The 17,851-nt window shown below is 38.2% G+C and overlaps 1 protein-coding gene across 2 annotated transcripts in view; it reads right to left on the bottom strand.

Moving 5' to 3' along the window:
- PRKAR2A (protein kinase cAMP-dependent type II regulatory subunit alpha) overlaps window positions 1-17,851 on the bottom strand; it is a 106,292-nt gene that overhangs the window by 45,950 nt on the left and 42,491 nt on the right. For both annotated transcript variants that reach the window (XM_027582652.2, XM_027582651.2), the window contains exon 2: window positions 2,212-2,247. In XM_027582652.2, the coding sequence (XP_027438453.1) occupies window positions 2,212-2,247 (36 nt within the window). The remainder of the gene's footprint in view (window positions 1-2,211; window positions 2,248-17,851) is intronic.

A 17,851-nucleotide genomic window follows, 5' to 3' on the forward strand; every position in this document is an offset into this window, starting at 1 on the left:
AAAAAAAAAAAGGGATTCCTAGTCTCACTACATATTAGGTCATGTGACAATTTAAAATCAAGAAACCTTTCTAGAATAAGGGGATATGAAAGAATGATGTGATACATATAGCTCACATTGCAGTTTGAAGCACATTAACATTCCCATTATACAATCAAATAAACTCTAGATGTATTCAAAAGTCAAACATTTTAATTATAAGGAAACTTCTAGAAAATACATCAGCTCTATAAAAAAAGGACCTTCTCAGCTTAAGAGCAATTATTTAAAAATGTGTGTATATAGACATATATATATATATATACATTCAATTAATATTTAGTGAGTGCTTGCTATGTGCCAGGCAGTGTTCATGGAGCCAGTCCCATGTTAAAATGTTTGAGTCAACAAAAAAAATACCAAAACTAAAATAAGTAGCACAACCAACTAGGAAAATTTTGCATTAAAAATTTCAAAAAGTTGGGCACCTGGGTGGCTCAGTCAGTTGAACTCTTGGTTTCAGCTCACGTCCTCATCTCAGGGTCGTGAGATTAAGCCCTGTGTCTGGCTCCATACTCAGTACACAGTCTGCCTGGGATTCTCTACCTTCTCCCTCTACCTTTGTCCCTCCACCTGCTCATGTTCTCTCTCTCTCAAATAAATCTTTTTTAAAATTTTCAAAAGATTAAAAATCATGATAGAAATTTACTCAAACTTAAAAAAAAAGAAATTTACTCAAACTTATAAAAAAATAATCTGGATCATAACCGAGGAAGATATTGCCAAACTATTCCCGTATAAGAAAATAAAAATAGATTTCTCATATTTGGAAAATATTCATTTTTGCTAATAATCAAAGGAGTGCCAAATAAAACAATCTGAAGTACTATTTTACATCTAAATTAAATAGGTACCATCTATGTTAGTGAGATGGTGGTGGAAGAGAAGCCTTTGTAGGGTGTCTTTCTCCCTGTAGCCTATTCTGTAGACTGCCTCTGGATAGCAATATACAGAAAAAAATTCAGGCAGTGCTCAGTCTCTGACTAGAGAATGCTACCCAGCACTGTAACTGAATAAACAGTTTTAGTGGCTCAACAATGTATGCAAGTAGTTAATACAGTATAATTTAGAATACCAGAAATAATAATAATAATATGAAAAGGAGTTTTACGAATAGACATTTTTCCAAAGAAGACATCCAGATGGCCAACAGACACATGAAAACATGCTCAACATCACTTATCATCAGGGAAATGCAAATCAAAACTACAATGGGATATCACCTCGCACCTGTCAGAATGGCTAAACTCAACAACACAAGAAACAGCAGGTGTTGGCAAGAATTCGGAGAAAGGGGAACACTTTTGCATTGTTGGTGGGAATGCAAACTGGTACAGCCACTCTGGAAAACAGTATGAAAGTTCCTCAAAAAGTTAAAAATAGAACTACCCTATAATCTACCTATAAATACTAATAGATATTTACCCAAAGAATACAAGAATGCTAATTCAAAGGGATACATACACTCTGATATTTATAGCAGTATTATCTACAACAGCCAAATCATGGAAACAGCCCAAGTGTCCATCGACTGATGAATGGATAAAATGTGGTGTGTGTGTGTGTGTGTGTGTGTGTGTGTGTGTGTGTGTGTAATGGACTACTACTCAGCCATAAAAAAGAATGAAATCTTGACATCTGCAATGACATGGACAGAGCTAGAGAATATAAGGCTAAGTGAAATAAGTCAGTCAGAGAAAGACAAATACCACATGATTTCACTCACATGTGGAATTTAAGAAACAAAACAAATGAGCAAAGGGGAGGAAGAGAGAGAGAGGCAAACTAAGAAACAGACTCTTAACTACAGAGAAGACAATGATAGTTACCAGAGGGGGGGTGTGTGTGGGGATGGGTTAAACAGGTGATGGGGATTAAGGAGTGCACTTATTGTGAAGAGCATTGGGTGATATATGGAAGCATTGGAAAAAAAAAAAGTAGTTTTTAGAAGCCATAATTATAAACATGGGAAAATATTAATGATATAAATGAGACAAATATGTACATATATTCTCAGAACTCAAAATGAAACAGAATGAAGGAACTACAGGTAATTTTTATAATGTTCTGTAATGCTAACTTACCTTTTTATTCAAAAGATCAGTTTTTTATTTAAAATAATCCCATCTTAAAACAGCATTTTAGCAGTATGTTATGAAAGAGAATACATACCTGATACTCGCCGATCAAATCTGCCAGGAATTGGAACTGTAAAACAAAGAAGCAAAATTTAGTCATCATTATGTCACATGACCCCATTTTTAACAACAGAACTAAAAGCACCTTAATACCAAATGTTGGGTCAATTCATACTCTTCTTTAATCAACCACAGATAGTTGTTCAACATGATCACAAAAGGCAATATAAGGAAGAACTTACATCTTTGAAAACAAGCTCTTTATAACTTTAAGGTACTCAGGGTGGCAATTTTCTGTTTACATTCATGTTCCATCTAATTTGTATCATATCAAATGAATAAGAAGTCTACTAAATTTATTGGTAATGTTATGATATTAAATAGTTAATTTTCTTCTTTAATGTTTTTCAAAGATAATCCCAATACCTGCCGGATAATAGCCTTTAAATTTCATTTTAAAATACTTTAATGAGGGCGCCTGGGTGGCTCAGTTGGTTAAGCAACTGCCTTCGGCTCAGGTCAGGATCCTGGAGTCCCAGGATCGAGTCCCACATTGGGATCCCTGCTCAGCGGGGAGTCTGCTTCTCCCTCTGACCCTCCCCCCTCTCATGCTCACTCTTTCTCTCTCTCTAATAAATAAATCTTTAAAAAAATAAAATAAAATACTTTAATGAGCATTACACTAAAATGAAAAAGAAATTAACCATTAAGTTATGTTCTCCGTCAGTATGTCCACAGTGTATCAAAATCAGAAAAATGTCTTTAGGCTGAAAAAGAATCGCATAAGCTTTCCCTTTGCTAATCTCTTCTACTTTTCACCTATCGTTCCTTATGTTTGATGATTATCTAAATTCTCACTACTAAACTATATCATATGAATACAATGATATTTTTAAAGATTTTATTTATTTTTTTTAAGTAAACTCCACCCAATGTGGACTTTGAACTCATGACCCTGAGATCAAGAGTCACATGCTCCACTGACTGAACCAGCCAGGCACCCCAAGCTGGGTTTTAACCTTCAGAGCTTAATCTGATTATTTTTATTTAAAAAAAATTATGTAAAATATCCATTCTCACCCTCCATAAAAAGATAAACTTGAAGATTAGTGAAAAACAAATTGAAGATGGCTCAGAGAGCCAAACTCAACTAATGTGAAGCCTCTGAAACAAAAACAGACCCAGGAAGGAGACAAATGTTCATTCACCATAACAGGACTAGAATTCTCTTTTTGCATATAGCATGGGGTAAAAGTCACGTTACCAACAAACAGGCAAAAATTCAAAAGAAAACTGTAGCCATTATTGATAGAATAGTCCCTCACGACTTCCTCAATGAAACTGTGGATATGTCAAAAAAACAAAAACTATGGATCTGTCAAAATTAATCCACCCACCAGCAAACAAAGATGATAAATTCAGTTCAACAAATACAGGTAGGCTACCTAGTAAATGGCATGCACTGCAGTAGACAATTTGGAAGACACTGGTAAATAAAACAAAGACTCCTAATTTCATGAAGCTTGCATTCTAGCTTGAGGGATGTGGGAGAGTTTCCTTTGGTCACTTAAAACACATGTTCCTGTCACTCAGGCAGACAGATGAAATGTATACCAACTTAAACTGACAAACCAAGGCCTCATGGAATTTCCATAATTAAAATCCCACTAAACATTAGTATACAACATAAAATTATAAAACATACAATGAAACAATTTAGCATGGGTGCTATCAGGGGATATCTCAAACAAAGGGTTAGATATTAAGATTAAGAACTATTATAAAATGAGAACAGAATTTTTTGGGGAGATTTTATTTATTTATTTGACAGAGAGACAGTGAGAGAGGGAACACAAGCAGGGGGAGTGGGAAAGGGAGAAGTAGGCTTCCCACTGAGCAGGGAGCACGATATGGGGCTCAATCCCAGGACCTGGGATCATGACCTGAGCCAAGGAAGAGGCTTAATGACAGATCCACCCAGGCGCCCCTAGAACAGAATGTTTAAAACAAAGACATAAAAACAGGAATCAAAAGCATAAATAAAGGAACAAGATACAACCAAAACAAAACAGGGAGACTTGAAAAAAATTTGGAACTTCTAAGAAAAAAACAACACATTGAAATTTTAAAAACTATGATGCAAGGCACCCTATCTGGGTATATAAAATCTAAAAATGCTGGAAAAATCATTGTAAAACATCATTACCAACAACTTACTACAATAATATTGATTTAAATGTATAGGTGGAAATCAAAAGGGAAATTAGAAAATATCTTGAGATGAATGAAAACAAAAATACAATACACCAAAACTTACGGGATGTACTGAAAGTAGTGCTGGAGGGAAATTTATAACTATAAATGCCTACTTTTAAAAAGAAGGAAAGTCTCAAATTCATAAGCTAATTGTACACTTTAAGGAAGTATGGAAAAAGGACAAACTAAATCCTAAAGCAGCAGAAATAAGGAAATTCAGAGTGGAGAGAAACTATAAAATAAAGCATAGAAAAAAAATCAGTGAAACTAAAAGTTGGTTCTTTGAAAAGATCAACAAAACCAGCAAACTGTTAGCTAGACTGACTAAGAAAAAAGAAGATTCAAATTACTAAAATTAAAGTGGGGGCATTACAATGGAATACACAGAAATAAAAAGAATTATAAGAGAATACTATGAAAAGCAGTAGGTCAACAAATTGGATAACCTAGATGAAACAGGCCATAGGGGCGCCTGGGTGGCTCAGTCTTTAAGCGTCTGCCTTCGGCTCGGGTCGTGATCCTAGGGTCCTGGGATCAAGCCCCGCATTGGGCTCCCTGCTCTGCGGGAGGTCTGTTTCTCCCTCTCCCACTCCCTCTACTTGTGTTCCTTCTCTTGCTGTCTCTCTCTCTGTCAAATAAATACATAAAATCTTTTTTTAAAAAAGAAACATGAAATAGACAAATTCCTGGAAATACACAAACTTCTAAAACTTGCTCAAGAAGAAATAGAAAAATCTCAACAATCTATAACAAACAGGAGGATTGAACTGGTAATCAAAAATCTCCTAACAAAGAAAAGCCCAGGACCAGATGTCTTCATTGTAAATTCTACTAAACATTTAAAGATTAACATCAATCCTTCTCATACTCATCCAAAAAAATCAAAGATAAGGGAACACTTCCTAACTCATTTATGAGGTCAGTATTACCCGATAGCAAAGCTAGAGAAAGACACCGCAAGTAAAGAAAATATTCATTACGAATATAAACACAAAAATCCTCAAAAAAATACTAGCACACAAAACCTGGCAACATATTAAAATGATTATATACCATGACCAAGTGGGATTTATCCCAGGAATCCAAGGGTGGATTAAAATAAGAATATCAAGCAATATACACATTAACAGAACGAAGTGGGGGGAACCACATTATCATCTCACTGATGCACAAGTATGTGACAAAACACTCTTTAATGATAAAAAATAAACTGGGAGTGATGTCTGGGTGGCTCAGTCACTAAGCGTCTGCCTTCAGCTCAGGTCATGATCCCAGGGTCCTGGGATCGAGCCCCGCATCAGGTTCCCTGCTCCATGGGAAGCCTGCTTCTCTCTCTCCCACTCCCCCTGCTTGTGTTCCCTCTCTCACTTTGTTTCTCTGTCAAATAAATAAAATCTTAAAAAAAATGAAAATGAAAATAAAGTGACAATATGGCTAAAATTATTTTAAAAAAATAAACTGGGAATTATAAGGGAATTTCCTCAACATGAAAAAGGCACAGCTAACACCAACTCAATGGTAAAAGATTGTAAGCTTTCTCTGTAAGATCAGGAACAAGACAGAATGCCTGCTTTTGTCACTTCTACTGAATATATTACTGAAAGTTCTGGCCAGAGCAATTAGGAAAGAAAAAAAACTATAAAAGGCATCCAAATTAGAAAGGAAAAAGTAAAATTATCTGCTTGTAGAATGACATGATCATCTATGTAGGAAACCTTAAAGAACCCACACAAAAAAGTTAGATTTAATAAGTGAATACAGCAAAGTTGCAGGATATAAAATCAACACCCAAAATTGTCTTTCTATACTACTGCAATGAGCAATCCAAAAGAAAATATTTCTAAAACTCTATTCACAACACCATCAAAATGAATAAAATATCTAGAAAGGAGGCAAAATATCTGTACACTGAAAACTATTAAAACATTGCTGAAAGAAATTAAAAGAGACATAAATAAGCCTTTTGCAATGTAAGTGTACCCATGTTGCACACCTTAAATATCTTACAATCATATTTGTCAATTATACCCTAATAAAGCTAGAAAAAAAGACATAAATAAATGGAAAGCCATCCTATGTTAAAGGACTAAAAGCCGTAATACTGTTAAGATGATGATACTATCTAAAGCAATGTACAGATTCAATGCAATTTCTATTAAGATTCCAATGGTGTTTATTTATTTTTTATAGGAATGGAAATACCTATCTAAAATTCATGTAGAATCTCAAGGGATCCCAATTAGCCAACTAATCTTGAAAAAGATAAAGTTGGAGGACTCATACTTCCTGATTTCAAGACTTACTACAAAGTCTCAGTAATCAAAACAATATGGTATTAGCATAAGGATAGACATATAGACCAGAACCATAGAATAGAGAACCCAGAAATAAACCCTCACATTTTGGTGAACTGATTTTCAAAAAAACTGCCAAGATCACTCAATGGGGAAAGGACAGTCTTTTCAACAAATGGTGCTCAGAAAAATAAAGCTGGCCTCTTACATTTTCATCATAAAAATTAACTAAAAATGAATCAAAGACATAAAATTAAGAGCTAAAATGATAAAACTGTTAGATGAAAACACGGAGGAAAATCTTTATGACATTGGATTTAGCAATGATTTCTTGGATATAACATCCAAAGTGTAGGCAAAAAAAAAAAGAAACAGATAAACTGGACTACATCAAAATGAAAACCTTCTGTGTATCAAAAGACACAACAGAGTGAAATGGCACACCATGGAATGGGAGAAAATATTTGCAAATAATTTATCTGTTACATCCAGAATAAAGAACTCCTACCCTTCAACAAAAACAACAAAAACCAAGCTGATGAAAAAATGGACAAGGACTTGAAGAGACTTTTCTTCAGAGAAGATATACAAATGACCGATAACCACATGAAAAGATACTCAAGGGGCGCCTGGGTGGCTTAGTCGTTAAGCGTCTGCCTTCGGATCGGGTCGTGATCCCAGGGTCCTGGGATCGAGCCCCGCATCGGGCTCCCTGCTCCGCGGGAAGCCTGCTTCTCCCTCTCCAGCTCCCCGTGCTTGTGTTCCCTCTCTTGCTGCGTCTCTCTCTGTCAACTAAATAAATAAAATCTTAAAAAAAAAAAAAAAAAGATACTCAATACTACTAACCAATAAGGAAATGCAGGGGCGCCGGGTAGCTCAGTCACTTGAGCCTCTGACTCTTGGTTTCAGCTCAGGTCATGATCCCAGGGTCATGTGATCAAGCCCTGCGTGGGGCTCTGCGTTCAGCAGGGAGTTTGCTTGAGATTTTCTCTCTCCCTCTCCCACAGCCCCTCCCCCAGCTTCCACTCTCCCTCTCTTTCTAAAAATAAATAAATAAAATCTTTTTTAAAAATAGGATAATGCAAATGAAAAACACAATGAGATACCACCTCACACCTTTTAAAGATGGCTATCATTAAAAAGAAAAAACAAGAACAGATAATAAATGGTGCAAATGAACAATCCAAAAGAAAATATTTCTAAAACTCTATTCACAACACCATCAAAATGAATAAAATATCTAGAAAGGAGGCAATATATATAAAATATATATATATTTTTTTATATTATATATATTTATATTTATATATTTTATATATATATATTTTTATATAAGTATTAAAAAACATGTTTTGGTTTGAAGTCAAATAGGAGAAAGTCATGGTTAGTTTGCTTGAAGTAAATTCTATTCTTTTAAGAAATTTTTATTTAATATTTTAACTTGAATATAGTTGACATAATGTTACATTAGTTTCAGGTTTATAACATAGTGATTCAACTTCTCTACACATTATGCTATGCTCATTAAGTGTAGCTACCATCTGTCACAATACAATGCTATCGCAATATCACTGACTATATTCCCTATGCTGTGCCTTTTATTACTGTGACTTATTTATTTCACAAGTGGAAGCCTGTTATCTCCCACTCCCCTTTACCAATTTGCCCAGCTTCCTACCCCCCTTTCCTCTGGCAACCATCAGTTTCTTCTCTGGATTTATAGGTCTGATTCTATTTTTTGTTTATTCATTTCTCCTGTTTTTTAGTTCCATATATGAGTGAAATAATATGGTCTTTGTCTTTCTCAGTCTGACTTATTTCACTTAGATAACACCCTCTAGGTCTATCCATGTAGTCACAGATGGCAAGATTTCATCCTTTTTTATGGCTCTGAATAGCCAAAGCAATCTTTTTTTTTTTAAAGATTTTATTTATTTATTAGAGAGAGAGAATGAGAGAGAGAGAGCATGAGAGGGGGGAGGGTCAGAGGGAGAAGCAGACTCCCCGCCGAGCAGGGAGCCCGACGCGGGACTCGATCCCGGGACTCCAGGATCATGACCCGAGCCGAAGGCAGTTGCCAAACCAACTGAGCCACCCAGGCGCCCCTAGCCAATGCAATCTTGAGAAAGAAAAAAGCTGGAGGTATCACAATACCAGATTTTAAGATATACTACAAAGCTGTAGCATGCAAAAGAGTATGGTATTGGCACAAAAAGAGACACACAGATCAATGGAACAGAATAGAGAGCCTATCTGCCCCACTTATATGCTCAATTAATCTATGGCAAAGAAGGCAAGAATATATAGTGGGGAAAAGACAGCTTCTCTTCAATAAATGGTGCTGGGAAAACTAGACAGCTACATGCAAAAGAATGAAACTGGACCATTTTCTTTTTTTTAAAATAATTTTTTATTGTTATGTTAATCACCATACATTACATCATTAGTTTTTGATGTAGTGTTCCATGATTCATTGTTTGTGCATAACACCCAGTGCTCCACGCAGAATGTGCCCTCTTTAATACCCATCACCAGGCTAACCCATCCCTCCACCCCCCTCCCCTCTAGAACCCTCAGTTTGTTTTTCAGAGTCCATCGTCTCTAATGGTTCGTCTCCCCCTCCGACTTACTCCCCTTCATTCTTCCCTTCCTGCTATCTTCTTCTTTTTCTTTTTTCTTAACATATATTGCATTATTTGTTTCAGAAGTACAGATCCGTGATTCAACAGTCTTACACAATTCACAGCGCTCACCATAGCACATACCCTCCCCAATGTCTATCACCCAGCCACTCCATCCCTCCCACCCCCACCACTCCAGCAACCCTCAGTTTGTTTCCTGAGATTAAGAATTCCTCATATCAGTGAGGTCATATGATACATGTCTTTCTCTGATTGGCTTATTTCACTCAGCATAAAACCCTCCAGAAACTGGACCATTTTCTGACACCATACACAAAAATAAACAAAATAGATTAAAGACCTAAACGTGAGACCTGAAACCATAAAAATCCTAGAGGAGAACACAGGCAGTAATTTCTCTGACATCAGCCATGGCAACATTTTTCTAGGTACGTCTCTGGGGCAAGGGAAACAAAAGCAAAAATAAACTACATCAAAATAAAAAGCTTCTGCACAGCAAAGGAAACCATCAACAAAACAAAAAGGCAACCTACTGAAAGGAGAAGGTATTTGCAAATGATGTATCTAATAAGGAGTTAATATCCAAAATATATAAAGAACTTATATAACTCAACACCAAAAAACCCAAACTGATTTAAAAATGGGAAAGACAGAGGCACCTGGCTGGCTCAGTTGGTGGAATGTGCGACTCTCGATCTCAGGGTTGTTGGTCTGAACCTCACGTTGGGTGTAGAGATAACTTAAAAATAAAATCTTAAAAAAAATGGGAAAGACAATTAACATATGATTTCACTCATATGTGGAAATAAGACAAATGAACAAGGGAAGAAAGAGACAAACGAAAAAACCTCATATGCAGAAAACAAACTGGTGGTTGCCAGAGGGAAGGTAGGAGGGGGATGGATGAAACAGGTGAAGGGGATTAAGAGTACACTTAACTGTGATGAGCACTGAGTCATGTATGGAATTGTTGTATTATTATAATGTACACTTGAAACTAATATAATACTGTATATTAACTATATTCAAATAAAAAATAAAGTTAAAATAAAAAATTTTTAAATGGGCAGAGGACTTGAATAGACATTTTTCCCAAGAAGACATATGGATGGCCAAGACACATGAAAAGATGCTCAACATCACCAATCATCAGGGAAACGCAAATCAAAGCCACAGTGAGGTATCACCTTGTATTTGTCAGAATGGCTAAAATAAAAAAAGGGCACGCATAGTTTTTAAAGTAAATTAAATAATATGTTGAAATTCACTGAATTTATTTCATAATATATTGAACTAAAATTTAAAAATGCAAACTTGGGCGCCTGGGTGGCTCAGTCGGTTAAGCGTCTGCCTTCGGCTCAGGTCATGATCCCAGGGTCCTGGGACCGAGTTCCACACCAGGCTCCCTGCTCTGTGGGGAGCCTGCTTCTCCCTCTCCTCCCCACTTGTGCTCTCTGTCTCTCTCTCTCTCAAATAAATAAAATCTAAATAAAATAAAATAAACTAAAAATGCAAACTTAAGGGGCACCTGGGTGGGGCATCTGGGTGGCTCAGAAGGTTATGCATCTGCCTTCGGCTCACATCATGATCCCAGGGTCCTGGGATCGAGTCCTGCATTGGGCTCCCTGCTCCTTGGGGAGCCTGCTTCTCCCTCTGCCTCTCTCTCTCATGAATAAATATATAAAAATCTTTACAAAAAAGGGGGGGCACTTGGGTGGCTCAGTCGGTTAAGTGTCCGACTCCTGATCTCAGGGTCGTTGAGTTCAAGCCCCATGTTGGGCTCCATGCTACTTAAAAATAAATAAATGCAAACTTAAAATCACTGTTTTCATAAATCATGCAAAAAAGACAAATGATTTTTTAAATTTCTAAAGCATTCTCTGTTACTGTTTAAAAGTTCAAAAGTAAAAAAAGTTGACTTGCAGTGGAAAACGTAATTAAAAACAAGAGTCTTAAGGCCTTTAGCTTGAATGAATGAGTGGATGAACATTCTGCCTGATAAACTTATGTGCAATTTAATTTTAAATTAGTACATGTCTTCTAAGGTTTTACAGGTCCAGAAGAAACAGCTGCTCTTGGAACAAGATACACTGCCAAGGCATCCAGAGAATGCTACCAACAATTATAGCAGTCAAAGAGACCACCTTATTCTAATTTCACCACTGTTTGCAGAGAGCTCAAAACAGATCTCATCAGACTTTATATGGATCAGACAAAATATTCAACTAGCATAGCAGGTATAAGAAAATCTTCCAACAAAAAACACTGCCAAGGGCGCCTGGGTGGCTCAGTCGTTAAGCGTCTGCCTTCGGCTCAGGTCATGATCCCAGGGTCCTGGGATCGAGCCCCACATCGGGCTCCCTGCTCAGCGGGAAGCCTGCTTCTCCCTCTCCTACTCCCCCTGCTTGTGTTCCTGCTCTCACTGTCTCTCTCTGTCAAATAAATAAATAAAATCTTTAAAAAAAAAAACACTGCCAAAAATTTCTCAGATTTTCATTATAAACATACACTGATAGGGGATAAGAAGACTTAAAACGTAAGCTGGTCTGAGAACATGTGCCTCAAAAACATTAACAAATGCCATCTCAGTGGAAACTAAGCTTCATGATTCCTGATAAAAGGAACTACTAAATGCTGATGTGCCCTGAAAATTAAAACATGGTTCTCTTGGAACAAGTAGGATATTATATGTGGTGAATAACATTAAGATCATGCTAGAGAAATCAAAAACATTTCCAAAAGTCTCTCCTATTTTATTATTTTTTTAAAGATTTACTTACTTATTTGAGAGAGAAAGCAGAGTGGGAGGGAAAGAGGGAGAGAGAATCTGAAGCAGACTCCATGCTGAGTGTGGAGTCTGACACGAGGCTTGATCTCACTACCCTGAGATCAGGATCTGAGCCGAAACCAAGAGTTGGTGGCTCAACCAACCACCACCCAGGCACCCCAGAAGTCTCTATTTTAAATTCAAACAGGTGATCAATAGGATAATAGAATCTTCACTATGAATGTAATAGGACATGGCATAAAAACCTGGAGAACATAATCCAAGCACAACTAAGGAAGGGCAAAATTCAGGAGGACACAACATTCTACAATTGTTGGAAAGGCAAATAGGAGGCACACTGAATTCAAAGCCTTGCTGGTAGGATGTTAGCGGCAGTTGAGTAAGCTTGTGATTTCAGGAAATGAAAGGGGTATGATATGGCATGAGCAGTATGAGACAAGAGCACAGAGATGAGGGTGAAGCGGTGAGAAAGGGCCATTTTGGAAGCCATCCAATGGCAGAGCGATATTCAGAAGTAATAAGCTGGTTATTTGTATGCACTTTCTTTCTCTTCCAGCTGGGGAAGAGCAGAGAGATAGCAATCTATAAATAAGGGTGTTGTCATAGATCCCAAAATCATAAAATACCAGAGTTTTAAAGGATCTATGAAGTAATCTGATCTGGCTATGACAAGTAAGGTTCATCTCATATGGCAACTCTAATTGATGTCACTGGTCCACCTGAATCATCACTGATTCCTTTCTTTCATTAGTTACATCTACTTCATTAACAACTCCATCTGTTTTCCCTCCCACTTTATCCCTTACATCACTCTACCTTTCTCCAACTCAACTGTTATCCTAGCCTGAAGTGCATCATTTCTTGCCTGGATGACCTGCAACAGCCTCCAAACGTGTCTTCCAACTGCCAGGCCTGCTCCACATCAATCTATTCCCCATGCAGTTATCAGAGTGATCTTAAAGTTTTGGAAGACAATTTGGCAGTTTCTGTCAAAATTTTTAATGTGAACTGCCTTTGACCCAGCAACAATTCCACTTCTAGGAATATATGTATCACACAATCATCACATTATTGTAACAGCCAGAAAAGAAAAAACGAAAAAAAGAAAAGTCTAAAAAAAAAGAAATGAAGGAAATGTTGGTATAGCTAGAGTACAAACCTCAAAGTAGCCATTAAAATGGATGCAACACACCAATATGAACTGACAGGGAGACCTTCAAGATACACTGTTATGTGAAAAAAGTTGCACAAGCACACTATGATATAATCCTAATCTAACAATTTTGTCTTTAATCCAACTATTACATATCACAAATTTTAAAAAGCCAAAGAGTACTATAAGCTATAACTAAGAAAACAATATCAGCAAAACACAGCCATCCTTCAATCCATCTCTCCCTATTCCCAATTCCTGCTCCCCAGAGGCAAACACATCAACTTTTTCAGCTATTTCTCCTGAAATTTACTTCAAATTTCCAAATAACAATTACAGTACTAATCCTCTTTCGGTTTTAATTATCTTTTGACTTTTTAGAAAAAATACTTATTTATTTATTTGACAGAGACAGAGAGTGAGTGAACACAAGCAGGGGGAGCTGCAGAGGGAGAAGGAGAAGCAGGCTCCCCGCCGAGCAGGGAGCCCAAAGTGGGGCTCGATACCAGGACCACAGAATCATGACCTGAGCTAAAGGCAGATGCTCAACTGACTGAGCCACCCAGGCGCCCCTCTTTTGACTTTTAACTCTAAAAAAGAGTAGGAATAGGCTTGCAGAGTAGCAAGATAGGATAATCTGGATCCCTGACAACTTCCTGAAGCTCCCTGTCCTACTGCGCCTGGGCTGCTATACTTCAGGCTTCCTTTAAGTGCTATTATTTTAGATTTTCTGTCACTCACAAACCTAATCCTAATCAATACAGAAAGCAAAGCAAATTTGGCCTATCAAGATGACAAAGAGGGCGCCTGGGTGGCTCAGTTGGTTAAGCGACTGCCTTTGGCTCAGGTCATGATCCTGGAGTCCTGGGAGCGAGTCCCACATCGGGCTCCCTGCTCAGCGGGGAGTCTGCTTCTCCCTCTGACCCTCTTCCCTCTCGTGCTCTCTATCTCTCATTCTCTCTCTCTCAAATAAATAAATCTTAAAAAAAAAAAAGATGACAAAGAATGCTGTAAATTGTGGACATGGAATAACAATATCTAACATATATGTGCCAGGATCTGGCCTAAATACTTTATGGGTATTAAGTCAGTTAATTCTCACACAAACCTTATGAGGTATGAGGTAGAAAAAGAATTGAAGACAAGGTTAAATAACTCACTCTACTAACAAAGGTGGAACCAGGTTCCGTGGCAGGCAGCCCTAGCTTCATAGCCCATGCTCTCAGACAGCCACACAGGTAAGCTGTAGAGGTTAACATCAAGAATCACCCAGGGGATGTTAGCAGGAGAACTGGGTAAGACTCACATCCATGCAACTTTGTGAAAGCACCTACTTTCTTAAAATGTCTTTAAATGAAGTTAAAAGCCACCATTAGAAATTTGTATCTGGAGTCCTGATTGAATAATTTCTTAGAACTAGCTCAGTTTATCAAATATTAGTACTTTCATTAGGCAAAATCTGTTAAACCAGGTTCAAAATTGAGTACTTTTCTAAGATCACCATTAACAGTTCTTTTTAGGGGAGCCCGGGTGGCTCAGCTGGTTAAGTGTCTGCCTTTGGCTCAGTTCACGATCCCAGGGTCCTGGGACTGAGCCCCAAGTTGGGCTCCCTGCTCAGCAGGGAGTCTGCTTCTCCCTCTCCCTCGGCCCCTTCCCCTACTCATGCTCCTTCACCTGATCTCTCTAATAAGTAAAATTAAAAAAAAAAACAACAGTTTTTAAAACTGTTCTTTTTAAAAAACAGTTCTTTTTAAAACTGTTCTTTTTCCCCATTTAAAATAAATTCATTTAAGTACAAAGAGTGAGCCAATATAAAGAAAAAGAGAAGTATGGGCCAAATAGACAAAGGAGATTAAGAGGTACAGACTTCAGACTTCCAGTTATAACGTAAATAAGTCACAGGGATGAAAAGTACAGCATAGGGAATAATACAGGCAATAAAATTGTAATAATACTGTATAGTGACTACACTTAGTATGGTGAGCAATGAGTAGTGTACAGAAGAACTGTCCAGTCACTATTGTTGTACACTTGAAACTAATATAACATTTTGTGTCACTTATACTTCAATTATACTTTCTTTTTTAAAAAAGAAAAATAATCTTAGCTTAAACTCTCAGGGGGCACTGAGTCTGAAATAGCTGGGGACAAAAAGGAAAACATACCACTTTTTAAAAATAACAGCTTTTTCTTAAATTAACAGCTTTATTGAGCTACAATTCACGTACCATACAGTTTATGCAATTCAGGGGCGCCTGGGTGGTTAAGCATCTGCCGTTGGCTCAGGTCATGATCCCAGAGTCCTGGGATCAGCCCTGAGCTGTGTTGGGCTCCCTGCCCAGCATGGAGTCTGCTTCTGCCTCTCCCTCTCCCCCTCTGCTCATGCTCTCTCTCTCTACCACTTTTGTGGTTGATTTCATCTTATTCTAGGGAGTAAAACTACAACACCTTTAATGATCTATACTAAAAGAAACCAACTCCAAAGAAAGCAGAGTCCAAAGCAGGAAAAGTTGGGACATCTTTGTTTTCTTCACTGTGTGGTCTGTGAAAACTGTATATTCTTCAGAAATTTCTAAATCAAAACAACAAATCCAGTTCAGATAAATTCTTTTAATCTGAAATTGATATGCCTTTCCCATCCAGTGGGGTGAGGAGAGGCCTAAAAAGTATCAATGCTGACCACCTATAGAAACTAGATAACAAAGGGCGCCTGGGTGGCTCAGTCGTTAAGCATCTGCCTTCGGCTCAGGTCATGATCCCAGGGTCCTGGGATCGAGCCCCACATCGGGCTCCCTGCTCAGCGGGAAGCCTGCTTCTCCCTCTCCCACTCCCCCTACTTGTGTTCCCTCTCTCGCTGTCTCTCTCTGTCAAATAAATAAATAAAATCTTAAAAAAAAAAAGAAACTAGATAACATGAAAAAGATGGTAACTGTTTTCATAGTGAGACTTTGACTTCATAAAAGATACAAAATAAACACGTTTCTAAGCTTTTAAGGTTAGCAAATACAGAAATAAATCATCTTAACGGCCCAGGCAGTCTGTCTGGTAAAGCATGTAGAGCCATACGCTGGAGAGTAAACAAAGCTTCTTCCTGAGTGGAACTCAGTACCAATGCAGCTGCGCCATGTTCCTCACTCACCAAGAGGCTGGCAGTTCACCATCATCACCCTCTGCCCCTTTCTCATTGTATTTGACCTCCCATACACCTGACATGGTTGACTAGCCCTGCTTTCTTGGATTCCCCTTTCCATTGGCTTGGCCAAAACGTTGTTCTTTTTTCCTCCTACCTTTCTGGTCTCAGCGGCACTCTCTCTCACTGCTGCCCTTCTTGTTGCAAAGCCCCAGGCTTCCTTCTCTCCGTAGCTGTCACAACCCCCACGACTGCTGCCGCTGCTGCCATCACAACACCCGCACACACCAAGTCCATTTCTATATTCCCACGTTGTTCCTGAGCTCCATACCTCTATTTCTCATTGCCTCTGGAGGTTTGCACTTGAATGGCTGAGACCACATCTGTCCTAGGTCTTCCTGTCACCATCACCATGGAAGCCTGTCTGTACCTCCTCCCTCTGCCTCACCACATCACCCTTTCCCCACCCCCACACACATTCAACTGGGCACCAGGACTTAATTGAGTCTGCTTTTGAAATTCACATCCACTCTCTATGCTTTCTCTAGCCTCAACTTTAAAAAAATACCCCCAGGGGCGCCTGGGTGGCTCAGCTAGTTAAGCATCTGCCTTCAGCTCAGTTCATGATCCAGGAGTCCCAAGATCGAGTCCCGCATCAGGCTCCCTGCTCAGAGGGGAGTCGGCTTCTCCTGCTGCCCCTCCCCTTGCTCGTGCTCTCTCTCACTCACTCTCAAATAAAATCTTTTTAAAAATTTTAAAAATACCCCCAGAGAGCACCCCAGTACCTTCCATGCAGCTCCAGACAGTCTTCCAAATACAGACTACTAACCACAGCATTTCCCCAATGAATAAAATCTCTGATAACTTGCCATTGCCTCTGAATAAGGTCCAAAGTATTTCTTTCAAGGACTTTTCACAATCTTTTCTTTCAACTTCCTCATCTTTTTCTTTTTTGGGGTTTCCTTTTTTTTAATTTTAAATTCAAGTAATTAATATAGTGTATATTAGTTTTAGAGTTCAGTGATTCATCAGTTGTATACAACACCCAGTGTGCATTCCATCACGTGCCCTCCTTCATGCCCACCACCCAGTCACCCCATCCCCCCCACCTCCCCTCCAGCAAGCCTGTTTCTTTCCTATGCTTAAGAAGTCTCTTATGGTTTGTCTCCCTCTCTGGTTTCATCTTGTTTTATTCCTCCCAGGTTTTTTTTTTTTTTTTTTTTTTAACTAACCAGAATCATGCTGTATGTATTGTTCGTGTGCTTTTTGGAGATGTTCTCAGCCTAGCACACTCCTTTTATCCATTCTATGTTCCACAGAAATAGATATTTGGGTTGCTTCATTCTGCTGTTATAATTATTCCCACTTTTGTGCACAAACTTGGGCACAGGGGCTGAAATTTGAGGGGAAC

Source organism: Zalophus californianus, chromosome 1 (genome assembly GCF_009762305.2).
Source record: "Zalophus californianus isolate mZalCal1 chromosome 1, mZalCal1.pri.v2, whole genome shotgun sequence".
Taxonomy (NCBI): Eukaryota; Metazoa; Chordata; class Mammalia; order Carnivora; family Otariidae; genus Zalophus; species Zalophus californianus.